This window comes from Alligator mississippiensis, chromosome 8, assembly GCF_030867095.1.
Source record: "Alligator mississippiensis isolate rAllMis1 chromosome 8, rAllMis1, whole genome shotgun sequence".
Taxonomy (NCBI): Eukaryota; Metazoa; Chordata; order Crocodylia; family Alligatoridae; genus Alligator; species Alligator mississippiensis.
Genome location: NC_081831.1, coordinates 22853321 through 22879142, shown reverse-complemented (window position 1 = coordinate 22879142; position 25822 = coordinate 22853321). Strand labels below are relative to the sequence as shown.

The 25822-nt window shown below is 55.0% G+C and overlaps 3 protein-coding genes across 12 annotated transcripts; 1 reads left to right on the top strand and 2 right to left on the bottom strand.

Moving 5' to 3' along the window:
• The first annotated feature begins 29 nt into the window (after nucleotides 1–29).
• On the top strand, nucleotides 30–3059 carry WDR83 (WD repeat domain 83). 2 transcript variants are annotated; one of them, XM_014608514.2, is made up of 10 exons: nucleotides 30–150; nucleotides 680–804; nucleotides 937–1057; nucleotides 1234–1339; nucleotides 1473–1521; nucleotides 1647–1773; nucleotides 1931–1998; nucleotides 2142–2250; nucleotides 2339–2453; nucleotides 2584–3059. In XM_014608514.2, the coding sequence occupies exons 2-10, from the start codon at nucleotides 702–704 to the stop codon at nucleotides 2734–2736; spliced, it is 951 nt and encodes a 316-aa protein (XP_014464000.1). In that variant the 5' UTR covers nucleotides 30–150; nucleotides 680–701; the 3' UTR covers nucleotides 2737–3059. The 2 variants fall into 2 exon arrangements, with proteins under 2 accessions (XP_014464000.1, XP_014463999.1); XM_014608513.2 differs by having other exon boundaries at nucleotides 616–804.
• On the bottom strand, nucleotides 2785–7563 carry DHPS (deoxyhypusine synthase). 6 transcript variants are annotated; one of them, XM_059732294.1, is made up of 10 exons: nucleotides 7277–7562; nucleotides 6779–6973; nucleotides 6234–6404; nucleotides 5280–5401; nucleotides 4815–4911; nucleotides 4453–4539; nucleotides 4058–4163; nucleotides 3737–3840; nucleotides 3475–3558; nucleotides 2785–3402 (listed from the first exon to the last, which is right to left on the bottom strand). In XM_059732294.1, the coding sequence occupies exons 1-10, from the start codon at nucleotides 7454–7456 to the stop codon at nucleotides 3307–3309; spliced, it is 1242 nt and encodes a 413-aa protein (XP_059588277.1). In that variant the 5' UTR covers nucleotides 7457–7562; the 3' UTR covers nucleotides 2785–3306. The 6 variants fall into 6 exon arrangements, with proteins under 6 accessions (XP_059588277.1, XP_059588276.1, XP_059588275.1 ...); XM_059732293.1 differs by having other exon boundaries at nucleotides 3475–3600; nucleotides 6800–6973; XM_059732292.1 differs by having other exon boundaries at nucleotides 3475–3600; nucleotides 7277–7561.
• A 560-nt stretch (nucleotides 7564–8123) lies between these two features.
• Nucleotides 8124–25022, bottom strand: FBXW9 (F-box and WD repeat domain containing 9). Of its 4 annotated transcripts, none has more exons than XM_059732287.1 (11): nucleotides 24365–25022; nucleotides 23718–23857; nucleotides 23149–23277; nucleotides 22943–23055; nucleotides 22772–22863; nucleotides 22146–22294; nucleotides 19451–19564; nucleotides 18433–18522; nucleotides 18006–18071; nucleotides 13964–17810; nucleotides 8124–10306 (listed from the first exon to the last, which is right to left on the bottom strand). In XM_059732287.1, exons 1-10 carry the CDS (start codon nucleotides 24765–24767, stop codon nucleotides 17733–17735), a joined length of 1374 nt encoding a protein of 457 aa, XP_059588270.1. In that variant the 5' UTR covers nucleotides 24768–25022; the 3' UTR covers nucleotides 8124–10306; nucleotides 13964–17732. The 4 variants fall into 4 exon arrangements, with proteins under 4 accessions (XP_059588270.1, XP_059588271.1, XP_059588272.1 ...); XM_059732288.1 differs by having other exon boundaries at nucleotides 8124–10303; XM_059732289.1 differs by having other exon boundaries at nucleotides 14449–17810.
• Between the last annotated feature and the right edge of the window lie 800 nt (nucleotides 25023–25822).

Sequence of the window (25822 nt, the reverse complement as noted above, 5' to 3'; positions counted from 1 at the left end):
CCGGGGCAGGAGGAGGCGACCTAAGGGTAGGGGAAGCAGGAAGACGCTGCGAGCCGGGTGGAACCAAGGGAGCCGGAACCTGCGAGGCTGGGGGGGACAGCAATAGGAGTGGGACCTGGGGCCCACGCACCCCACCCTCCTTCCTCCCAGGTAGGAGCCGGTGAGCGGGGTCTAGGCCCTACAGAGGCTACACGGGACTGTACAGAGACTGCAGGGCCCAAAGGAGTCTGTCTAGAGGCTATAGGGGACAAGGGAGGCTGCATAGAACCCATAGGAGCTGTACAGGGGCCAAGGAAGGTGGTATAGCGGCTATAGGGAATGAGGTAGGGTATATGGAGGCCATAAGGGTTGTATACAGGATGGGGGAGACTACAAAGATCTGTGCAGGAGCTATATAGGACTCATAGGAGACTGTATGGAAGCTGTAGGTACCAGGGGAGGCTCTATAGGGTCTGTGTATAGGCCCTGGGGGAAGCTGTATGAGGCTGTAAGGGCCCAGGAGTTTCTACAGAGACTGGGGCAGTGATAGAGGCCTTTATAGCCCAAGCCCCTGGGTCCAGGGAAGGGGCTCTGTCTCTTTTGCTGAGGCAGCCTCACCACTCCCTCTGCCCCAAGGAAGACGCCCCACCCCAGAAAGCCAGGGCCTGCCAAGGGTCTGCAGTGCTCCCCAACCCCCTAGGTAGGGGCAGCCCTGCACTACCATGGCCTTTCCCGAGCCGAAGCCAGAGAAGCCTGAACTGCCTAAGAAGCTGGTGCAGAACCTGGAGTGCAAGCAGGGTGCTGTGAGAGCTGTGAGGTTCAATGGTGAGTACTCCCTCTGTCCTCCGCAGGGCTGGTGGCTGGGGAGGAACAGCAAATGGCCTGGGCTGGGTGGGGGCTCAGCAGCCCTGAGTGGTCATCACCTTCTTTCCTTTACCCACCTTCCTCTCCCCGCAGTGGATGGAAATTATTGCCTCACCTGCGGCAGCGACAAGTCTCTCAAGCTGTGGAACCCGCACAAGGGCACAGTCCTGAAAACCTACAGCGGCCACGGCTACGAAGTGCTGGATGCTGCTGGGTAAGGAGGGGAGGGGGCTTGGCTGTTCTCTACAGGGAATAGGACCCCTGGTGAAGTAAGGGCCGATGGTTCAGAACTGGAGGGGGCTGGTAGCCAGAACACCTGGGTTGCACCTAGCTGAGGGTTGAGAAGTGGAAGCAGAGGGCAAAGCCTGGACTCCTGGGTTCTCCCTACAGCTCCTTTGACAACAGCCAGCTGTGCTCCTGTGGGGCTGACAAGATCGTGATCCTCTGGGATGTGGCCACGGGGCAGGTGGTTCGCAAGTTCCGGGGCCATGCTGGGGTGAGGTCTTCTGTTAGCCCTCCAGGGGCTAGACTTGGGGGGACAGTGGGTAGGCTGGTCAGAGGGTAAAACTTGGAGCATGGGGTAGTGCTGAGCAGGCTTCTAACCCGTTCCCCTGTTTTTTCCACTGCAGAAGGTGAACTGTGTGCAGTTCAATGAAGAAGCCACTGTGATCCTATCAGGTAAAAGACTGGCCCCCCTCCCCCCAGCAGATCCACCATAGGGCTGGTTCAGGGTTCCCAGCCATCCTTCCACCCTTGTAGTCTTGGATGCAGGCTCCCAGCCCCACTCTTCCCCTGCTCCATAGGCTCCATAGACTCGACTGTACGGTGCTGGGACTGCCGCTCCCGCCACCCCGACCCTATCCAGGCGCTGGATGAGGCCAAGGATGGCGTCTCCAGCCTTCGCATCTCTGACCACGAGATCCTCACAGGGTAAAGCGAAGGTGGGGGGTGTTCTACTGTAGGGCAATCTCCAGCCTGTCCTTTCTGGGCTGTTGTAGGCCAGAGCAGAGTCCCTTGCTTCTAGCAGTGCGGGAGTGGGGGTGGGGAGGTCACTCTGTACTTGCCTACCTCCTTGCTTTCTCCCAAGCTCTGTGGATGGCCGCGTCCGACGCTATGACCTGCGAGCAGGGGAGCTCTACTCTGACTACATTGGAAGTGAGTAATCCAGGTCCAGAGAAATGGGGGTGCCCCCCCCACAGGGCACTAGTCTTATTCATGCAGGAGTTGGGGGGGATGCATGACTAGATGCATGTGGGGCTCCAGCACCTTGTCTCCCCTACCCTGCCACTTTCCTCCAGGCCCTGTGACCAGCGTCTGCTTCAGCAAGGATGGACAGTGCACCCTGGCTGCAAGCCTCGACTCTACTCTGCGCTTGCTGGACAAGGACTCAGGAGAGCTGCTGGGAGAGTGAGTGACCCATGTGGTCCAGGGGGTGGGATAGGCAAGGAATCCCACTACTGCCCACTCCAACAACACCCCCCTCCCCCTGCTGCAGATACACAGGCCACCAAAACCAGGCCTGCAAGCTGGACTGTTGCCTGAATGACCAGGACACTCATGTGGGCAGCTGCTCGGAGGATGGCAGGGTCTGTTTCTGGGACCTAGTTGAGGTAAGAGGGAGTAGGCATGGCTGGGTACAGACTTAGCCCTGGCAGGGATTCTCCTGGGACCAGGGCTGGGGAAGTGCTGTAGCAGACCCATGTGCCTCCCTCCCTCACTGTATCCCACCCCACTATGCAGGGCTCCCTGGCACTGAGCCTGCCTGTGGCACGAGGCACAGTGCAGTCACTCTCTTTCCACCCGGCTGCCTCCTGCCTGCTCACAGCCACTGGGGGCTGCATCCAGCTCTGGAGGGAAGAGGCCTTCGCCCTTGATGACCAGGTGTTTGGCTGAAGGTGGGGGGGGTTGCTTCCACCCCCCCTTAATGGATGGACAGACATAGCAGATGAACATGTTGGTTTATTGGGGGTCTCCCAGGTGGGTGGTACAGACCAGGGGCCATGCAAGGAGCTACCCCCTTCCCCTCACCCAGAGCATTTTCACAGGGAAGGGGTCAGGAATCCATGATTTAACCCCTTCCTCCTTGCATTTGTATTCTCTTGAAACACTGGGGGGGGATGAGGGGCCTGGACCTCTGGGACTTGGAGGTGGAGTGGGGGGTGCTGAGCTGCTGGTTGGAGCCTAGCCTAAGATATAAATAAAAAGGCTTAGGGGAAGCTATGAGACCTGAGTATGTGGGGAAAAGAGGGCAGGGGGAGGGCAGGGCAGGCAAGTGGTAATCCCCCTGCTCTGCAGTGCCAGCACACGGGGCTCTTGGGGCAGAGCCAGGATGGGCACCCAGGAATCCTAGCAGATAGGCTGAACCCAAACACTGCCTGGTAGTTTGGGGTGGGGGTCAGCCTCTAACTCTGGGCTCCTGTCCCCCCAAAAGCTGGGCAGGGCAGGGCCCAGTCCTAGCAGGGCTCAGTCATGCTGCTTGTCAGAAGTGAAGGTGCTGGCTCTGGGCACAAAGGTCTCTGCCACCAGCAGCGGGAAGACCAGGGAGGCGTCAGCGTAGACCTGCAAAGCAGGGGGTGAGTGCTGTGCTTCTGCCACCCCCCAGGCTCCTGTTACGCTGCCCCCCCCACCCACCTTGACTGGCTTGGCATCCGTGCGGATCTTGCCCCAAGAGACAGCTTCATCAGGACGGGCACCTGAGTCAGAGCCGTCAAACTCCTGCGCCGTGTTCACATAGACCGAGAAGTCAGCACCGTTGCGCTGGGGGAGGGGGAAGGGCAGGGTGTCACCTCCCCAGAGGCAGGGAGGGGAGGGGGGTTCATCCCAAACCTAACAGGCCCCGTGACCTCCCCATCACCATGGGCAACAGAACCTTCTCTCCCCCACTCCTTCTCACCATGAGGTTGGCATTGGCAATGTGATGTTTGACCAGGCCCCCACCCAGAATGATCATCCCCGTCTTCTTGGCGAACATAGCCTGGGTATTAATGAGCCGTAGGTCTGTCCGGGGAGAGAGAGAGGAGAGGAGACAGGCAGCGTGGGGAACCCAGGCAGCCCTACTCCCCTCCCAGAGCTGGAAGAACCCAGGCATCCAAGCTCCCTGCAGCAGGCAAGATGCTGCCAGGAAAGGTTGCCATATCCCAGGGGGCTGGAGGGGAGGCAGCCATAGGGGGCAGGATCACCCCTACCCCCCCAGCCCTGTGGGGCCTGGCCTCACCTTCCACGATGTCCAGCACCAGCCCTGGCTTCTTGTAGGAGTGGAAGAAGATCATGTCTCCCAGTGAGCCATCTGTCAGTGCCGGGCTCAGCACCGGGATGTTGTTCTGGGGGTGAGGGAGGGGTGGCATCAGGGCTGGAGGGGGGAAACCCCCTTGCCCCGCAGTGTCAGCTCAAGGAGCAATTCCACGGAAAAGCCAGGAAGGACATCCAGGAGTCCTGGCAGCCAGGCTGAACCCAAACCCTGCCTGGGAGTTAGAGGTCAACCTCTAACCCTGGGCTCTTATCTCCCCCAAAAGCTGGGCAGGGCAGGGCTGGGCTGTGCTGCTTGTCAGGGTGGGGGATGTTCCCCTACTTTGCCCTGCTCTCCCTACCAGCCCAGCCGCCCCTCCATACCTTCTGGGCCCAGTAATAGACCGACTCAGGGTTGTTGATCTCCTTGCCGAGCCGCGCGATCATCTTGGATGGCGTCCACTTGACGCTCTGTGGGAGACGGCCACACCCACTGTCACCAGGGGGGCTGCCCCCCCAGCTCAGCTGCCCCAGGGCTCAGACACTTGGTGGGGAGGGGAAAGTTCCCAGGAGTCCTCAGACAGGAAAACCCACTGAGAGAACCCAGGTGTCCAGGCTTCCAACCCCCTCCAGCTCTAGCCCACACAACTCCCCTCCCCAAGCCACACCCAGGCATCCTGCTCCTACTACCAGTGTCCCCCTCCTCACCCAGAGAGAACCCAGCTGTCCTTGCCCTGCCCTCACACCTCAGTGTCTTGTTCAGCCACCATCTGATCCAGGATGGGCATGAGCCAGTCCTCAAACTTGCAGTAGTTGTCATTGGGTACCAGCAGGTTCCCAATCCTGCAGGGACATGGCCACAGCTCAGTCCCTGTCCAGCCAGAGAACCTACATGTCCCAGCTCCCTGCCTCCCTCCCTTGCTAGAGACCCCGAGCATCCGCTCCCCTCCTGCTCTGACCCGCCAGATCCCTTCCCCAACCTTGACCTAGGAAGAGAACCCAAGTGTCTGGGTTCCTTCTGCTCTAAGCCCCTTAAATCCCACCATCCCTCAGAGCTGGGGAGAGAACCCAGGCATCTGGGCTCCCACCAGACCCATCCCCTTCCCCTCCCAGAGGACCCAGGTGTCCAGGTTACATCTACTTCATCCCCCCCAAACCCCACCCCTCTCCAGAAGTAGGGAGAACATCCGTCTACCAGAGGCCCCCCCCACCTGTTGATCCCGCTCTGTCGAAGCTCTTTCCCACGCAGGCTGAAGTCCCCGATGTAGGTGGGCGCCAGGCACTTGATGAGGTCCTCCTCCACGCCCCCTGCCGTTGTCACCAGCACGTCCACCTGCACCCACCCACACCATCAACCCAGGCCCTGGTGCCCCCAGCCCTAGGATCCCTGGGATCCCTGCCACTGCCCCCTCCACCTATGCTGGGATAGGGGGAGACCCCTCTCTAAAGTCTTTGGGGTTATTCCCAAAGCTGGGGGGGTGGGGATCAAATTTGGGGGAGGGGAACTGGACTATACCACACTGTACTGCAGGTGGGAGGGAGTGAACTGGGCCATACCATATTGTCTCTATGGGGGGGCTGGGCCATGGCTTGAACTGCTGCAGGGGAGGAGGGAATTGAGTCATGTCATGTGGGGGGAGCTAGACTATACCACGTTAGGCTAAAGAACGGATAGAGCTGGACCACACCATGTTGTGGGAGGGGAGCAGATAGACCAGGGATAGACAACGTTTTTTGGCCAGAGTGCTGAAAAAAACACAATATCTACCTTGGAAGGTACTGGAGTGCTGACATGCCAGAACCCAGAGCAGCTGGTTGCAGCCTTCCAGCTGCAGCCGGCCCACAGAGCCCAGTCTGCTTGCAGCAGGGCTTGCAGCCTCTCAGCCACCTGCTGGGAGCAGCCTGGGCTCTGTGCCTGGCAACAGCTGCTTAGAGCCTGGGCTGGCAGTGGTGTGCCAAGCAAAATGGCCTTGTATGCCATGTTTGGCACACGTGCCCGGGGTTACTGACCCCTGGGAAAGACTATGCCACGTTATACTGAAGAAGGGTATTGGGCCGGAACCACATAGTGTGCCTTAGAGAATGGAACGCTGGGCTGTACCACATATTGTGGAAAAAGGGGGGTAGACTGTATTGTTTGGGGTGAGGGGCATGCAGAGCCATACCATGTTGTGCTGCACCAGGTAGCGTATGGTTTCACGGATCCCAGAGCTGATGAGGTTAGATGTGTAACCCAGGAAGATGGTGCAGCCCGTGGGTGGGCGCTGACAGGGGTTCAGGTCTGCATGGTTCTCCTCGTCTGCTACCTCCCCCAGTGGCTCCAGCTTGGCATCGATCTGGACACGCAAGAGACCCCGGTCAGCTTGGCTTTTGGGGGACAGGACTTAACCTATTACCCCAACTGCCTTCATCCCTGCCCCAAGAAGGAGCTGGCTGTAGGGAAACTGAGGCACCCCCAGTAACCTGCCACCAGCAGTGGCAGAGAAGAGAACCCAATATCCTGGCCCCCAGCATCCCCTGCTCCCCTCCCAGAGCTGGAAGAGAACCCAGGCTTCCTGGCTCCCCTCCACCGCCGTCTCTAACCCCCCAACCTCTCTGTCCTCCCAGCCCCGGGGGCTGGTCCTAATTGCTACCCTTCCCCCCACCCTCACCTGGCCTCTCTGCCTTCCCAACCTGAGGACCATAACCCAGGCATCCGGGGCCCCCTCACCATGCGGTGGATCTCACGCACAGCTTGCCCAAAGCTGGTGGCTTGGAAGCCTGTGGTGAGGAAGGAGCGGAGCAGGGCGTGGTGGTCAAGGCCATGGTCAAAATCGTAGCCACGCACAGGTAAGCTCTCAGGGGGCAGCGCCTCACTGGGCTTCAGCACCGCCGTCAGTGCCACTGCTGGCAGCCCCTCCATGGCCTGGGGAAAGGAGACAGATCAGGGGTGCACAGCCCCCAAACTGCCCCTGAACTGTCCTTCAAGCACCCTCAGCCTCTCAAGCCTCCCTCACCCTGCACTACTGCCCCAGGCACCCCCTTTCCCCCAGCCCCCCCAACTACCCCCTCTCCCAGCCCCCTGCATTACCCCCCAGCACTCAACTACTCGCCCCAACCCCCAGCGCTCCCTGCAGACTCAACTACTCGCCCCCAGCGCTCCCCCCACACTCACATGCCCCCCCCAGCGCTCCTACAACCCCAGCCCCCGAGAGGCAGTGCAGAGTACCTCGGCGGACCCGTGGCCCGTATCTCGGTTCAGTCCCGTACAGGTGGCACTGCCGGATAGCTGGGCGCCGCCATTTTGCTCCGTACCAGCCCCGCAGGGGTCACGCGTGCGCTGCCGTGCGGAGTGTCCGTACGGCTGGATAACGCCATTTTGGCTTTCCATCCTTCCGCAGTGCAGCATGCGTAAGTACCATCATCTTCCCCGAGCCGGCTACGGCATTCGCACAGGGTCCTGCAGGGCTGCGCAGGGAAGAGCGTCCGTACACCCAGGCGCCATACGCCGAGGCGCCACCATCTTGCCCTGCCTGCGGCCGTACACTCTTGGGCGCCGCCATTTTCGAGCCCAAGGCGAGTACGGAATCCTTGAAGGCTCAAACGTTATCTCGTCTGCTTTCCCAAGCCGTGTGCCAACTTCACTGCGGCTCAGCGGCTGCAGTGAGGGGAGACAGGGCGCTTGGGTTCCCTCCCCAGTGAAAGCGGAGGCGTCTGGGAAGCAGCATCCAAATGCCAAACCATGGTTTGCCCCTCTGCTCCACCCGCCCGCCGGTGGGTGCAGCTTAATAGAACAAGCCTGAATCGCTCCCCACCACCCCAAATTTGCATGTGCCAACATGATCTCATGCCTGTTGCAGGGCGCAGCAGGCTTCAAAAGCATCAAACACCTAAGCGGGGCGGGACGCCAGGGGCTATAGCAGATGCCTGGGTTTCTGAGCAGACGCAGCAGCTCGCCCAAGAGAGCACCACGATCCTGTGCCTAAAGCTGAGAGCCAAAGCGAGTGGAGATGTTGAGCCCCAGCTCAAGTCTGGGATCATGCCCGGTATGCAAAGGCCAATAAAGATACCAGGGGTGAAAGTACAAAGAAGGTTTATTGCGAGCAATAAAAGGTGCAAGCGGAATAATTCACGTAACAAGCACACCAGATCACTATTTCTAAGCATCTTTTATACAGGAGTTTTCAAGCCTTCGCAAGTGTGCTTATAACTTATAACCAATCATCAAACGAAGATTGGTTATAAGTGAGTGACGCAAGAAGTTCTTTACTGAGCATGTCTCTATACCTGTGTTTTAGCCATGTATCTCATTTACATACATGTGTGTTTCATTAGCATACTTTTTCCCCACCTAGGGGTGTGATTTTTAGTATTTTAATGAGCCCTTTAACCCAGAACTGTTTCTTCTTTTGCTTTCAAGTCCCCTTTATCCGAGACTGTCTCCTCCTTATCATTGCAGATGGGCATTTTTCACATAGCATTCTCTTCTTCTTATCATCTCTGAGTAGAGGTTTCTAGGTCCCTCCTTACATTTCCCCCCTTTGGAGCATTTTTAATTATTATTATAATTGCTCCATTCAATTTGGTTTAACACAAATCTAGTATCATCAGCTTTCTTTGTTTGTAAAATCATTTGATTTACCTTAGGCCTGAAGATAGATATAAAAACAGGTAAGTATTGGATATTTGACTGGTCTCTGTCACAACCCAAAGTTGTGATTTTTTGTTTGTGTGCGCTTCGGCACTGCTAAATTATTTTCCCGCTAAATTGCAGCTTCTTTGCACGGTGGAGTTTTCTGCTGCAGAAGAGAACCCCGGTGCAACGGAGAATTTCCCGCCAATTTGAAGCTTTCTTTGCATGGTGCATTTCTTTTTGCATCTAAGAAATGCTCGGTGCAAGGAGTTCCCGCCATTTGTATGAAAATTCGAGCCACATTATTGGCCAGTTCTAAAATATGCACACGTGGCGGCTAGCGATTGGCTTGCTAGCCGTATAAAGAGCTTGGGTGGTTTCCGCCCAAGTTGGAGAGAAATTAGAGTGAGAGAGAAACCTTCGCCTTGCGTGAAGATCTCTAAGCGCTGCGGATCCTTACGGACTCAACGCATTTCTTAAAAGGCAACAGAGGACTGAACAGCCTCTGGCCTCTCCCCATCGCCAATAGATTCCTAGACGTATCCCTTCCTGCACGAGAAACTACCGAACCCGCGGAGCTTCAACAACTCCGTGGGAAAGAACGAATTTGTCGTAGTCCTCTAACGAGGATTTAAGCGGAGCTGTACCTGGAAAACTGTCCAGCCTACACCACGACCACCTTTGGTGTAAGTAAACAATCTTTGAATCAACCATTACGCGTCCGTGACTAATTCTAGCTCGCCTCCGGCTTTCTCCGACCCCGTGTGCCCAAGCTGCTGGCCACAGCCCGCGTGCACAAAAGGGCCCGGATCGCTCCCGGCCCGCACAGTCTCATTACAGAGGACATTTTTACCTTGGTTCAATTTAAGGGAGTTACCAGTACAATTAACCATTAGGAAACATTCGGAAGCATTAGCTGTTGCCTGAACCCGTAAGGAAAACATGTTTCTGCTTTTATCTTTTACAATAGTCCCCCAATTATATATATTCTGATACGTACTTTCCTTATTTATATCTTTCAGCATAGTATAATTTTGTAAAATTTTCAAAGGGGTTGGTACTGCGATTAAACATGAGGTAAAAACCAGGTGAGCATTGATCCCTCCTGCTAAGCAGAAGTCTGTTCTATTTAAAATTTCCCGGGCCAGATAAATCCAGACATTTTCCTGAGGGTCAAATTTTTGTTGTAAAAGGTTTTCCCCTCTTATGAGAAGGAGTGGACAGATCAGGACGCCCCACAATAAAACCTTGACCAATTTCATGATAAGGGCTGTAAAACTTGATCAAAAAATGACAAATTATTTAAAGTTCCTTTCTTCTGAATAGGAATTTTAAGTCTCTTATTGGCTCCACCTTCCACGGTTCTCTGCCTCCAGTCCCGGAGTCTGCAGGGGTTCCTTCTTGTTCTGGTCCAGCCACCAGCTTTAGGCGACTGGAATGTATCCAAGTCTTGATTCCCTCGAGCTTTGCTGCCGTCGGGGTCGTCAAGAGTACCCTATATGGGCCCTTCCATCTGGCTCGAAGTGGTTCCTCATTCCAGTCTTTCACAAGGGCGTAACTCCCAGGTAATAGTCGGTTTTCCGGGGCAGGAGATTAATCCTGTGACTGCAGCACGTCCCGTACCTGCTGGTGGATGGAAGACAAAACAGAAACCAAGGACCATACATATTCTCTAATCATTCCCTCTCCTAAAACATGTAACTGTTGTTCAGTACCCATGGGCAGACTCAGAGGGTAAGGCTTACCATACATTATCTCAAACGGACTTAATCCCAATTTAGAATGTGGTGCGACCCTTACTCATAACAGGGCCAAGGGTAGGGCCTCTGGCCATTTGAGTCGAGCTTCTTGGCAAATCTTTGCAAGGTGTCTTTTTAAGGTCTGATTCATACGTTCCACCTTTCCACTGGACTGGGGTCTCCAAGGGGTGTGTAAATGCCAGCTGATTCTCAGGAACTCAGAAACCTTCTGAGTAACTTGTGCAATGAAATGTGGGCCATTGTCTGACCCTATTCCTTTTGGAAGTCTGAAGCGAGGTATGATTTCTCGTAGGAGCGCCTTGACCACCTCTCAGGCTTAGGCAGTCCGACATGGGAAGCACTCAACCCAATTAGAGAAAGTGTCCACAAAGACAAGGAGATATCTCATCCCTTGTTGCCGGGGCAACTCGGTAAAATCCACCTGCCATTCTTCTCCTGGCCCATTGCCTATTCTCTGATGTCCTGGAGTTTCTTTTTTCCCTCCTTTTGGGTTATTTCTCTGGCAGACCTCACATGTCTCTGATACCTTCTTGGCAGCCTCTTTTAATCCTACTCCAGTTACATAGTGACTGATCCATCTTACCAGGGCCCTGGGTCCGTAGTGGGTGTCATGATGAGCGCTCTTTACTACCACATGAACCCAGGCAGCTGGGATGATAATGTGGCCATCCTTTGCTACTAGCCACCTGTGCTCCCCCTTCTTTGCTTGAAACTCTTTTATTAATTGTTTGTCTTTTTCCCCATACTGTGGTGTCACAGGCTGGTATAGGTCTGGGAAGAGAGGTAACAGATTACTTACTTCGGGCAGCAAGTCTGTCTGAGGTCTTTTAGCTGCTCTCTTTGCCATAGCGTCAGGAAATTGATTACCTTTTGTGGAAGGGTCGTTCCCTTTCTGATGTGCCTTACAATGCATTACTGCTACCTCCTTCGGTTCTCAGACTGCCTTGAGGAGAGCTTTTATTTGCTTGCTATGCTTAATGCTTGCTCCTTTAGCATCAAGTAGACCCTGCTCTTTCCACAGCGCTCCGTAAGCATGTAAAACAAGGAAAACATATTTAGAATCAGTATAAATATTGACAGTTTTGTTGGCTGCCAATTGCAAAGCCTGAGTCATAGCAGTGAGTTCAGCCTTTTGAGCTGAAACAGATGGGTTTAAAGGTCCTGCTTCTATCACATTCTGTGTAGTCACGATAGCGTATCCGGATTTTCGAATTCCATTCTCCATACTCGAGCTGCCATCCATGTAGAATTCCAGTTCAGCATTGTCAAGGGGTCGGTCTCTCAGGTTTGGTCTTGAGGAGTAAACAGCTTCCAATGTTTGCAGGCAATCATGTACAAGATCCGGTGTGTCAGCCATAGGTGGCAACAGTGTTGCTGGATTTACAGTGCGAGAAATGGCCAATTTTATTTCAGGCTTATTGAGGAGGATGGCCTGATATCGAGCCATTCGTCCCGGAGTTAACTAGTTCCCTCCTTTCTGCTCCAGGACTGTAAGCACTGCGTGAGGCACATATACAGTCATTTCATGGCCTAGGGTTAACTTTTCAGCTTCTTGTATTAGCAGACAGGTGGCAGCAATGGCCCGGAGACAAGCAGGCCATCCGGATGACATAAGGTCTAATTGCTTAGAAAAATATGCCACCGGTCGCTGCCAGCTACCTAATTTTTGTGTTAATACTCCAACGGCCACCCCCTTTGGTCATGCACCAAAAGGGAAAAAGGCTTACTCATGTCGGGTAGTTCTAAGGCAGGTGCTTCAATAAGAGCCTGCTTTAACTGGCAGAATGCTTGCTCACACTCTTCAGTCCATTCGAACACCTTTTCATCACCTTGTGTAGCTCCATACAGAGGTTTTGCAATAACCCCAAAATTTGGAATCCAAATCCTGCAAAAACTTACTGTACCTAAGAAGCCCCGTAGTTGCTTCTTTGTTTTTGGGGTTGCTAGCCGGCATATAGCTTCTTTTCTTTCAGGCAACAGGGCTCTCTGACCAGGGTGTAGTTCAAATCCCAAATATGTTACCTTCTGGGACATTGGTTGCATCTTACTTTTGGACACCCGGTATCCTTCTTGTCCCAGAAAATTAAGGAGGCAGATTGTTCCCTCCAGGCAGCTTGCTTCAGTGGTGGCTGTTAAAAGCAAGTCATCCACATATTGCAGAAGGGCACAGGACAGTGGCAGTTTTAGCCTACGTAAATCCTTGCTTAATGCAGTGCCGAATAGGGTTGGGCTGTTTTTAAACCCTTGGGGTAAGACAGTCCAGCAAAACTGAGTCTTAATGCTAGTATCTGGGTCTTCCCATTCAAATGCAAATATTTCCTGAGATTGCCTCTCTACCGGCATACAGAAGAAAGCATCTTTTAAATCAATAACCGTGAACCAGTTATGAGCTGGGTTCAAGGCAGACAGCAGGGTGTATGGGTTGGGGACAACCGGGTGTATACTCACGACCACTTTATTTACAGCTCTCAGGTCTTGAACAAAACGATATTCGTCACTCTTAGGCTTCTTCACGGGCAAGATGGGTGTGTTAAAAGCTGATGTGCATTCACGGAGAAGGCCATACTCCAGGAACCGTTCAACTAATGGCTTCAGTCCTTTCCTGGCTTCCATCCACATTGGATATTGTTTCACGCACGGAGGCTGGTCCCCTGGCAAAAGTTGAATCTTTACAGGGTCAGCATTTTTAGCCTTCCCGGGTCGGTGACCTGCCCATACCCATGGAACAACAGCATCGAGCAGGGGTTGAGGAATATCCAGTGTACTTTCCTCTCGGAGAAGGCCGAGAAGGCAGGCCTGCAGGTGCCACCCCTTTTCAGGAGGCACCGTTAGGAACATTTGCCCATCCTGAAATGACAACATAGCTTGCAGTTTACAGAGGAGGTCTCTCCCTAAAAGGGGAACGGGGCAGTCTGGCATATACAAGAATTGATGGGTGACTTCGGCCTGCCCAAGATTGCAGGCCACTGGCTGTAGGAAGGGCCGTGTTACTGCCTTCCCTGTGACCCCTACCACCGGCACAGTCTTTTTACTTAAAGGTTTCAGTTTTTGAGTTAAGACGGAATGAGTAGCACCTGTATCGACAAGAAATTCTACCAATTCTTCTCTGTCCCCTAGTTGCATTTTAACCAGAGGCTCGTCAGGGGACACCGGGATCTGGGTTATCTTTTTCTCTCCCAAGCCTCCGGTCCCCTTCAATCTGAATCCCCTCCAAAAGCAAACAGTAGTCCACTGCTCTCCTCTCTTTTCTTTTCACCTTCACCTACTTTCCGATTCGGGCATTCCCGCTTCCAGTGTCCCTTTTGTTTGCAATAGGCACACTGATCTTTCTCTAATGGACCCCGCCTCTGAGGCTGTCTCCGGGATCCCTAATTTCTGGGTTTTCCTGTGATTGCAGCCACCACTAGGGCTGCCTGCATTTTCGTCTTTCTCTCCTCTTTCTTGTCCTGTTTTTTTTCCTGAACACTTTCTCGGTTAGTAAATACTTTGTAAGCAATGTCTACTAGTTGGGAAATAGGCATACCTGCTGCTCCGTCTGTCTTCTGCAATTTCTTCCTAATGTCCAGTGCACTCTGACCTATGAAGATCATATTTACCATGCGAGCGTTTGATGCATCCTCCGGGTCCTCGTGGGTGTATTGTCTGAAAGTAGTGGATTCTTTCCAAGAAGGCACTCGGGGTCTCATTCGTCTCCTGTCGAACCTCATACACCTTACTGAGATTCTGAGGTTTTTTTACAGCACTTCTCAATCCTCAGAGGATATATTCTCGATAGGCGCAGATGGAAGTCATATCTTGGTCTGGGTTTCAATCTGGCTCCTGGGTGGGGACATGATTGTCCTTATTTCCATGTAGGCGCCCTGCGGTAATTTCCTTTTCCACGTACTCACGGGCTTTGTTTACTACCATCCTCCTTTCCTCTGGTGTCAACAGGACATCTAAAAGAGACTGAACATCTGCCCAAGTTGGGTTATGGGTTTTGAAAATCGTTTCAAAAAGGTTTCGTACCTTTTCAGGATCCTCTCTCAAGCTGGGGGTATTGTTCCGCCAGTTATACAAATCTGAGGTAGTGAAAGGAACGTGCACAAAGATTCAACGGTAGGTTGGCTCACCATCATCTTCGAGTGGCCCGGGTACCACTTGTTCTCTTAGGGGAAATACCCCATTTTCCTTCCCACGGCCAGGATCAGATTCCCTGTGATGTTTTCCCTTAACCCCGGAGTCTGCTCCTAACTGTACTCTCCACCCACCTCCCGGGGTTATATCCGGAGAAGTCGGGGGTTCTGGAGATTGCCAAGCACCTGATGGCCATGGTCGGTGCTGTTCCAGATCCCTGGGTCGGGGAGTGTTCTCAACCTCCGCCTCAGGGGGGGAAGGAGGAAGAGCGGATGCCAACGAGGAATCAGACAAATGAGGAGGAGGAGGGGGAAGAGGAGGAGAATAAGGTGGAGGTGGCAAAGGGAGTGGAACCTCTGGCTCCGGACATTCCAGGACAGGATTTGCAGTTGGTCGAGCCACTGCCATCTCACAGATCCCAACCCCCTCCCCCAATCCACATTTATCCACAACCTTTCTATCCCTACAGAGAGACATAAACGCTTGCGCATACATCAATTCCTCCCATTTACCATTCTGCCAGCAGAACAAAATCAATTGTAAGATGGTATTATAATTAACACTTCCCTCCGGAGGCCAATGTTCTTGATCATCTAGCTTATAGCGTGGCCACGCAGTTTCACAGAAGAATTTAGCTTTCTTCTTAGTCATAGGATCCCCACCAAACTCTGCCCAATGTCCCAATACACAAGAGAGGGGGGTACATTCCCTAACCTTACTGTTAACGGTACCCAACTCAGGGCTGCCATCCCAGTTCTGACCGTCCGACTTACCTGGGATCCAGGGATCTGTTCTTAGTCCTCATCCTCACAGGGGAAAAATCACTGGTCTTGGACTCGGGCCAGACAGAATATATACAGAGATAATCCCAGGTAGGCATACTGACGGTAGGCCTTATGCCCTTTCTACCCTCTCACCCAAGTGCCTGTTACTGGTACTTTCACTCTATGGCGTTGCACCGTTAGGCTACTGCCGCCTCAGCAATCCAGCTCCCCCTGAAGCAAAAGTCTTACCAGGAAAAGAGATCCCGGGGTGCGCCTGACATTCGTTCTGGAGGAGCGGTCGTCTGGTCGTCAGTTAGTCTGGGCAAAGCCTTATCTATGGCAGTCCCATCTGGGTCGCCAAAAACTGTTGTGCCCCAGCTCAAGTCTGGGATCGTGCCCAGTATGCAAAGGCCAATAAAGATACCAGGGGTGAAAGTACAAAGAAGGTTTATTGCGAGCAATAAAAGGTGCAAGCGGAATAATTCACGTAACAAGCACACCAGATCACTATTTCTAAGCATCTTTTATACAGGAGTTTTCAAGCCTTCGCAAGCGTGCTTATAACTTATAACCAATCATCAAACGAAGATTGGTTATAAGTGAGTGACGCAAGAAGTTCTTTACTGAGCATGTCTCTATACCTGTGTTTTAGCCATGTATCTCATTTACATACATGTGTGTTTCATTAGCATACTTTTTCCCCACCTAGGGGTGTGATTTTTAGTATTTTAATGAGCCCTTTAACCCAGTACTCTGTTTCTTCTTTTGTTTTCAAGCCCCCTTTATCCAAGACTGTCTCCTCCTTATCATTGCAGATGGGCATTTTTCACATAGCATTCTCCTCTTCTTATCGTCTCCGAGTAGAGGTTTCTAGGTCACTCCTTACAGGGAGGCAGTGTGGGTCTCTTCAGAGCCAGCCTGAGGGGGACCTGAGACTCCTGAGTTCTCCCCAGGCTCTGGGAAGGGAGTCAGGTCTAGCGCTATTGGCCTGGAAGCAAGGACCCCCGCGGTTCCAGCCCCAACACAGACCATCCTGTGCTTTAGCCTCCCCAGTGAACCTGGGGCTGCAAGATGGGAGCTTGCCAAGTGCTTGTGTGCTCCTGCCACCCCCTGACTGACAAAAGCATAAAAGGGGGCACATGCCTGCCTCTGCTGTGCCCCACCCGAGGTAGCCACATTTCAGTGGCAGGGCCCCACTATCTGGGATCTCCCCTGGGCCATGGCTGAATAGAGTTGGGGGGGCAGGCTGTTTTGGACAGAATTGGAGGGAGGTAGAAGCCCCAGACTGTTCTTACGTCAAGCCCCCTCTGCCCACAGATGCCAGGGGAGGCAAGGGACTGTGGCCAGGTCAGGCAAGGCCCACAGACAGTGCAGCAGCTGCACACAGTAGCCAGACTGGAGAAGATGAAGGTGACATGTTGCCCCCTCCCTGGATTCCTGAGTCCTCAGCTCTGACACAGTACCTGGAACCACTGATTCTTATGGAGGAGTGCCTGCTCCCCCCCACAGCTAAAAGGCAGACTGAGACTTAACAAACTTGTCACATGGCTAGGTGGATAGGGGGAACCTTACCCAGAGATCAAAGGTGCCTACTGGGAGTAAAGGCCTCTTTTGTGGGGATCCCCTGCAGAGGCAGGAACAGAGGCAAAAGGCTTCTAGTTGCAGGCAATTGATTTAGTGGAGAGCAAGGGCCACTGGGGGGGGGGGCGAGCCAAGATTTATGCCCACCCCAAACTAGGCTGCTGCAGCAATGTCCTCTTCACCAAGGGAGGAGGATTAATGGCACAGGGGTGTGGGGGGGGAAGGTTGTGGTAAGAGGCCAGACTCCTGGGTTTTAAGGAGGAAGGAGCAGCAACACCAGTGCCTCTAATGTCCCCTATAATAGAGAGAGATCCCAGGTGTCCAGGCTCTCAGCCCTCCCCCACCTCTGGTTCACAGCTCCTGTTTTCCCGCTACAGATATCTGAGGCAGCCAGGGACCTGCTGCTGTGCTGCCAGGAGCAGGCCCAGCATGACCCACTGCTCACCAGCCTCCGCCAACCCCTTCAAGGACAGGAAGCCCTGTACCATCCTCTGAGGGGCCCTTGCAGTCCTCCTCACTCCTTCCTCAGGACCCTGGTAGGGTCTGGGCACTTATGTCCAGGCTTGGAGTGAAAATAAAGGTAGTGAACACGGCTTGGCAGGAGTTTTTAATGAGGGCCCTGGCAGAACTCAGCCCAAAGCCCCCCAACTGGTTTTTGGGGTCTGGGTAGAGGAAGGGGGGGGGAATAGGGGGTGCCTGTGTGATGAATTCTCTTAAACCCCCCAGCTCCTGGCAGCGATGTCCATTCTGGCCTGCCCTGCCTTGTCCAACCCAGCAGCCCTGACAACCAAAGCAGCATGGGGCAGGTCCCAGTTTCAGCTCCATGGTAGGTCAGGCTCCTCCAAGGCGCCAGACCTCCACCGACAGGCCCCCTGAGGCAGCTACCACCATGTTGCCCTCGACGCTGATCTGTGGGAGGGAGAGCAAGACAGAGTGGGTGAGTTGTTGGGGCGGGGGGGGGGGGGGGGGGGTGTGGGCATGGTGGCCCATGTCCCCAGGCTAGCTGTCCTCAAGGAAGCCCAAGGTGATGGGGAACCCCCTGGTGAGGGAACAAGGCTAGTGGCAGAAGCCAGGCATGGAGGATAGAGGGACAGACAGACTTACCTCATTGAGCACATTGTTGTGTGTCTGGGAGCAGATTGTTTGTGGAGGATCTGTTGGGATGTGGATCTGGAATAACAGAGTGCCCACAGGTTTATCCAGCAGGGGGAGGCAGGGGAGCCCCTCACTGCCTGGTTGACTGGGTAGGAGCTGGGCCCTGGAGCGGGGGGCAGGCACTGCTCCAAGGCTTGAGCCCCAGGGCCCTGTCTCCACTGGCAAACTCACATGAACACAAACTCACAGAACCCAGGGTGTCTGTGACCTGCAGACACCCTGTCCCCGCCCCCAGCCTGAGACTTCTGTGCCCCCTACCTCATGGTCAGCTGCAGATGGAACAGGGCCCCCCACAGCCCTGCACCCCTGGGGAGAAACCAAGACGCAGAGGCGCATGCAGCCAGTTGCAGAGCTGGAGCAGCCACACTGCACTCACCCGCAGGGTCTTGTCGGTGGAGGTTGTATACAAAGTGCCCCGGGAGTACCGCACTCCGGTGATCTGGGAGCGGTGGCCCACGCTGAAGTACTGCGGGGAATGTGACGAGGGGGCATAAGCCTCAAGACAACCCTGGCCCTTGCTTTTGGGCTCCCATGGCCCTACTGGCTCCCTGCCCCACCGCCCAGGCCTCTTCCTTCCCTTCACAGGTTTGTGCCCCACCTTGGGATACCTGCACCCGTCTGGGGAACACTGACTGGCCGTGGGGGGGAGGGTCTCAGATTCCCTCCCAGTCACCGTGGAAACCTGTGTGCTGCAGAAACTGGTTTCCACAATCAAAACACCCAGGTTTCTTGCTACCAAACATGTCATGTGGGGGGCAGGGGCGGGGGGGGGGGGGGGGGAGGGGGCAGGGCTCTTATCTGCACTGCCCATGGGAGCAGAAGTCACCAAGCAGCACACAGATTTGAACATGTGGCCCCCTGGTCCCCAGCTCCCAACCACTAGACCAGAGACAATCTGAACAGGGTGTGGGGCCCAGCCCCCGGACGCAAGGAAGCTGGCGGCAGATTCGGCAGGGAGGGCTGCCCAGCAGCTGGACGTGAAGCCAATGGCATTGTGGAGTTGCCACGCCACTCCACTTCACCTGGCTCTACAGGGCCCCCCAAAGCACGAGGCTCCCCAAAGCGCAGGGCCCAGGGTGGTTGCCCCGATTCACACCCCCTAGGGATGACCCTGCACTAGACACTCCAACCCTCCTGCCCCCCTCGCACCAGCACCCCTCCAACTCCAAACACAGGGAGCCCAGAGCCTCCAGTGGGGGGGGTTGTCAAGGAAGTAAATTTGACAATGAAACTGACATAAATCCCCTTCCCCCCCTACCACCTACAGGGGGGAGAGCAGTAGTGTCCCTGGTTTTAAACCAGCCGGGGCAAGACCATGGCTGGGGGGGGAAGAGGGGCAGAATCCATCCCCACAGAGTAGGATTCCCTTCCTCACCCTCCCCACAGCCACTCACCCGGATGTGTTGGAAACTGCCTCCCTGGTTCTCAAAGACATAGAGCAGCCCCTGGTTGTCACCTGCCCAGAGCTGTGGTCCCTGGTAGGACATTGAGAGCAGGTAGGAGTCCAGCTGCAGGCGAGAGGATAGGAAAAGTTGGAGGGACCCAGCCACTAGGGCTGTGTGAAATTTCGCCACCAGTTTTGTTTCAAGGTCAAAACAGCAAATTGAAACAGAACAGATATAATCGAAACGGCCTCAAAACCAAACGAGGCAAGTTGAAATGTTTCGCCCATAGGCTATAATGGGGAAGGTTGAAATAGCCTATAACTTCGTCATTTCTGGCCTGATTTGGATGGAACTTATAGGAATGGTAACCCCTTCTGAGGGCATGAAGCTTGCCAAGTTTCAAGGAGATAGGCACAGGGGGTTCAGGGAAACTGCACCCCAAAGTCTTAAAACCAAAACTCATGTCACTTGTGTGTGTTAAGCCACAGCAAGGTCAAAACTGCAGGCATGCTAGCCCCTGCAGAGGCCACAAAGCCTGCCAAGTTTCAAGGAGATAGGTGCAGGGGTTTGGGGGAAACTGTACCTCAAGCTGTGGACAAGCAAAACTCATGACATGGATGATGCTGTGTGTGTTAAGGCACAGCAGGTTGAAAGCTGCAGGCCTGCTAGCCCCTGCTGCAGCCACGAAGCCTGCCAGCTGCCAGGGAAATAGGTGCAGGGGTTCTGGGGCCCTGCACGTCTAGCTGCAGACAGACAAAACTTGTGTCATGGGTGTTTGTGCAACTGTGTTGGTCTTGGGGCATGGGAGGGGGGTGGCGACACACACGACACTACTGCAGGCCTGGCTGCTAGGCCCTGCTGCAGCCACAAAGCCTGCCAGCTGTCAAGGAGATAGGTGCAGGGGGGGTTGGTTCTGGGAGAACTGTTTCAAAGCCATATCTCCTAAGACTTAGGCTCCAGCCACTCATAGATTCATAGATTGTAAGGCCGGAAAGGACCTTGGAAGATCATCAGATCCAGCCCCCCTGCACCAAGCAGGAAAGACAACTGGGGGTCAGGTGACCGTCTAGTCTCCTCTTGAACATTTCCAGGGTAGGTGATCGTATCACCTCTGGAGGGAGTTTATTCCACAGTCTGGACACCCTAGTTGTGAAGTAGTTTTTCCTAATGTTGAGCCTGAAACGATCTTCCAGGAGTTTGTGACCATTACTCCAAGTTTTCCCCAAGGGTTCCCTGGTGAATAGTTGTTCACTGAGTCCTTGATGTACACTTCTGATGTAGTGGTAAGCTACTACCAAGACCCCTCTCAGCCTTCTCTTTTTCAGGCTGAAGAGTCCCAGGTCCCTCAGCCTTTCCTCATATGGCTTGCCATGCAAGTCTCTGATTATATGGGTGTCTGGACTCTCTCAAGCTTTACCACGTCCTTTTTAAAGTGCGGAGCCCAGAACTGGATGCAGTAGTCTAGCTGCAGTCTCACCAATGCCAAGTAGAGCAAGAGAATCACTTCTTTGCAATGGTTTTGCTGAAGAGGCATCAATTGATGCATACTAGGGTACTGTTGGCCCTGCTAGCTACAGCATCGCACTGCTGGTTTATGTTCATACTGTGGTTGATTATTACCCCCAGGTCTGTGGTGGCAAGTGATGGGGGATCTTCAGTCCTGCTGCCTGATGAGAGGCAGCAGTTGCACAAGCACCTATGTCACGAGTTTTGCCTGTCAGCAGCTAGGGGTGCAGGGCCCCCAGAAGCCCCCTGCACCTATCTCTTTGAAAGCTTGCAGGCTTTATGGCCTCAGCAGGGGCTACCATCCCTGCAGCTTTCACCCTGCTGCACCTTAACACACAGTATCACCCCTGTCATGAGTTTTGCTTGTACACAGCTTCAGGTACAGTTTCCCCCAAACCCTTGCACCTATCTCTTTGAAACTTGGCAGGCTTCGTGGCCTTCGCAGGGGCTAGCATGCCTGCAGTTTTGACCCCGCTGTGTCTTAACATGTGCACGTGACAAGTATTGCTTTCAAGACTTTGGGGTGCAGCTTCCCCAAACCCCTTGCATCCATCTCCTTGAAACATGGCAGGTTTCATGCCCTTAGAAAGGGCTACCATTCCTGCAAGTTTCACGCAAATCCAGCCAGAAGTGATAAAGTTAAAGGCTATTTCGACCTTCCCCATTTTATCCTATGGGCAAAATGTCAAAACAAGAGTTGAAACAGCAGAACTATTCAAATAGAAACAAAATTCAAAATGGAACACTCTTCTGTCAGAATGTCAAAATGCTGATCGAAACGGATGCTGACGTTTCACACAGCCCTACTAGCCACATCCACATGATACATCAGTGACAGTAACAGAACACAGGAGACCTGGCTCCCCAGCCACCCTCTGCTCACCATCCACCCCCACTAGCCTCCCAATGCTGGGATAGAATCCAGGTGTCCAGGCTCCAAGCCCCTTCTCAGCCCTGATGACACCTTTCTCCCATATCTTGGGGAGTCCTGGCCCACATCCCACTGTTTTAAATTCACCTACAGAGCTGGAGATGAAACCCAGGAGTCCTGGCCCCCTCCCCCACCCCCACCCACCAGCTGGGTCAGGGGCCCCTGCTCATTAGGTTCCTTTCCCACCAACCAGGAAGCATCTGTGAACTCCCGCCCCCTCAGCAGCAGGTGCCCCTCCCCGCCAGGGGCCAGGTATCTGGGCCTTACCTGGAGTCGCTGTAAGACAGCAGCAGCACGGCGGTCAAAGACCACAAGGGTCCGGTCCTCACTGCCTGACAGGATGAAGCGGTCATCAGCTGCCAGCGACAGGACAGCACTCGAGTGCAGCCTGCGACTCTTCACCAGGGCCTGGGCGGCTACGGGGTGGGGGTTGGGGCGGGAGTAGGAGGAACAGCGTTAGCCTCAGGACCCCCAGCACCTGATCAGAGATGTGTGTGTGTGGGGAGTGGATTATCTGCCCCCAGAACCCCCACACAGGGGGGGATCTCAACATTCACCATGGCCTGTCAAGCTCTGACTCCCCCCCCCAAATTTGAGGGCACTCCCTTGACTTTAGGAGAGACAGGCTCCCAATTCCTGACCCAGCTGTAGAGAGGAACCAGCTGTAAATATAAGCCAGCTGTCATGCCCAGAGAACCCAGGTGTCTGGGCCCCTACAGCCCCCAGCCACTCTAAAACCCCATCCCTTTCATGGAAGCTGGAGACAGAACCCAGGAGTCCTGACTGCTTCCCTCCAGCCGAAGGAGAAGTTGGCTCCTACAAAGAGGTCCCAACTAGGGCAGCTTCAGTGATGGGACCCATTTTACAACTGGGGGGGAGGGCATGGCACTGACCTCGGGGGTCATACACTGTCACCTTCTTGTCATAGGTGCCAGTGACCAGGATGTCAGGCAGGTAGGAGAGACACAACACCGCTGCCTTGCCCCTGCAAGTGAATGGGCATTATGTGGGGGTGCAGCCACGACCCATAAAGTCGTGTGCACCCCCCAAGCTCTCCCCAGTACCTGATCTCCCCAAACTGCTGCCCATCGGCCTCTATGTCCCACAGCTTTACAGTGCTGTCCCAGGAGCCTGAGCAGACCTTGTGGTCCTGGGCAGCCAGAGACCACACCCAGCCCTGTAGGGAGAGGGAGGGTGACTGCCACCTCTAGTGGAAACTGAGGCAGCAGCGTGGAGCCAGGCTCAGGCAGGGGAGGAGGGGGTTGCCCACCTTGTGTGTCCCGTTGCGCTCAGTGCCCAGTGCCTTCAGCAGCACCTTGTCAGGTGCCCGGCCCAGCTCCCGCAGGTCCCACAGCTTCACATTGCGGTCACGGGAACCTGAGACACAGAGCTCTCCGCCCTGGAAGGGGAGGGGGGTGACTAGGGCAAGGCCAGAGCGGCGCTGGGAGCCCAGACACCTGGATTCAAGCCCCTGATCTGAGAGGGGGAGTGGGGGCTGTGGGGGTTGGAGTGGGGTGGGGGTGCAGGGGCAGATACTTGGGATCCATTCTGTAGTTCTGAGAGAAGAGTAGAGGGGCTCAAGAGGTTAAGGTAGGGTGGGGGGTGGGAACCCAGATGCCTGGGTTCTTTCCTCTCCTCTGTGAGGGGAGTGGAGGCTGGAGTGGGAAGAGGGCTTTGGAGACACTAAGGCCTGTAAAGAGCTTCCTGTGGCTCCTCAGCCACCAGCCAGGAGTCAGTCAGAGAAGAGAATCCAGGAGTCCGGGATCCCAGCCAACCCCCATCACTCCCAGCAGGCAAGAGTCAGAGAAGAGAACCCAGGTGTCCTAGCCCCAGTATCACCTGCAGCAGCAGCACAGAGTCAACAGAGGCGAAGTGGCCATCAGCAAGGGAGAAGTGCTGGGTGCAGTGTCCGCTTCCCCCCCAGTGCTGTAGGTGCTCTTCGAGCTCCACACAGGCTGCCGGCCAGTCAAAGTCATCCTCTGCAGGCCAGAGGGAGCGCAGAAGCAATTGGGGTCCTCTATGCGAGCCAGACCAGTCTCACGCTAGGGCTGTTAAGCTCCCAGACCCTGCTGATCCAACCACCCAGATTTCCCTCCCCTTCCATTGCTGGGAATAGAACCCAGGTGTCTCAGCTCTAATCCACCAGACACTTTTCTAATCTCAGCTCCATAGGGAGGGTGTTTCTTGCTCTAATCCACCAGACAAGCCTCACAGAACCCCAGAGTCCTGGCTCCCAGCACCCTGTTGTAACCCACTAGCCCACCTTTCTATCCTAGAGGTGACAGAATCCAGGCATCCTGGGTCCCAACCCACCACACTCCTCTGAAAGCTGGAGAGGAAACCCAGGTACCTGGGCTCCAGCCCACCCCCACTCTAACCACTAACCAGGCTAGAAGACTGGAAAAGGGGATAGGGGACCAACTCTGCAGTCTCAAAGAGCCAGCAGCAGTGGGGGCAGGGACAGAACCCAAGCGTCTGGGCCCTACCTTCCACCACAGGGTAGCTGGCACAGACCCTCTTCTGCACGCGGATGCGCCAGGTAACTGTGTCCCGCACGACACCCAGCAGAACCCGGCACACACGGGGTAGCACCTCCAGCACGAAACGCGGCTCCAGGTACGAGCAAATCTCCAGGATGAGCTCCAGGGGCAGCCCCAGCAGTCCCCCCTCCACCGCCTCAGCCCCGCCTGGAGACTTCTTCAGCTCTGGTGGGGGGAGGGCAGGTGCCCAGACCTTGCTCCCTACGTCAGGGGGAGCTGGGTGGGGTGCCAGGGGGGCCTCCAGCACCCGGGCAATGTACTCGCGGGCCTGTGCTTCTGGGTCAGGCCTGGCCTCAGTGTCTGAGTCATTGTCTGAGCCAGGGGGGTCATCAGTAGGCACCAGCTCCATGGCTCAAGGGCCCCAGCAGATGCTGCAGGCAGCTCTGGACATTAGAGCCCAGGGAACCCCGTCAAGTGACTGACCCCAGCCCCCTGCATTAGCCCACGAGGGGCCACTGGGACTTCGGCCGTAAGTGGAGGCCCTGACCCAGCGCAGGAGCTCCGCCGCGCCCCAGGAGCTCCCTGGAACCTCGTCTACCCCCGGTCACGGTCCCAGGCCATCACAGGGGCCCGTGCTCCCTAACCCCACCCAAGCCCGGCCCTGCCCCGTCACAGCCCCACCACTTCCGGGCCCGTCGCGTCCCGTCGCCAAGGCCACGGCAGAGCCCGCTTCCGGCGCCCGAAAGTGACGTTACGGCCCGGCCAACAGAAGTCCCTCTTCTCAAGGTGGCTTTGCCATCCGCATCACGTGACCCCCGCGTACTGCTCCAAGCGTGCGGTCTGCTCATAGGCCATGACGTCACTACACACCTCACTACATAACCCTCCCCGCCCCCAAATCTTTTTCCGGTGCTGTCTTCGTAAGACCTGGGTTGACATCAACAGCACAGCTCATTTACTAGGGGAAGGGACGGGGAGCCCCGCTCCCAGGGAAACAGGCACGAAGAGAAGCAGCGTCCCGCAGGGGACAGACAAGGAGCCACAGCAGCGATTCTCAACCAGGCCCGAGTCTTTAAAGAGGGGTACAGGGGTCTATGCCACTCACACAGCCAGGCACGACTCTCAGGCTCCATGAAGCCACCCTACCCCTTGCCCCACAAGAACCACCCTGGGCTTTCTCCATCCCCAAAGGAGGCATGAAAGCCAAACGAGCCCTGCAGAGCCTAGAATCCCACTGGGTTGAGGACCCCCCCCCCAAAAAAATCTAGAGAGCACCCCAACCCAGGGGGGACCTGGCATCCAACCCCGATGCAGAGATCAACCACCAATCGGGCCTGGAACTGCTGCCAGATCAGGAGAGGCTAGAAAGCTCAGGAACTTTGCGTTTGGAAATGAGCAGGCTGAGGGGAGATAGAACAGAACTCCATAGGCACAAAGACTATGAACCAAGTAACTAGGGAACTG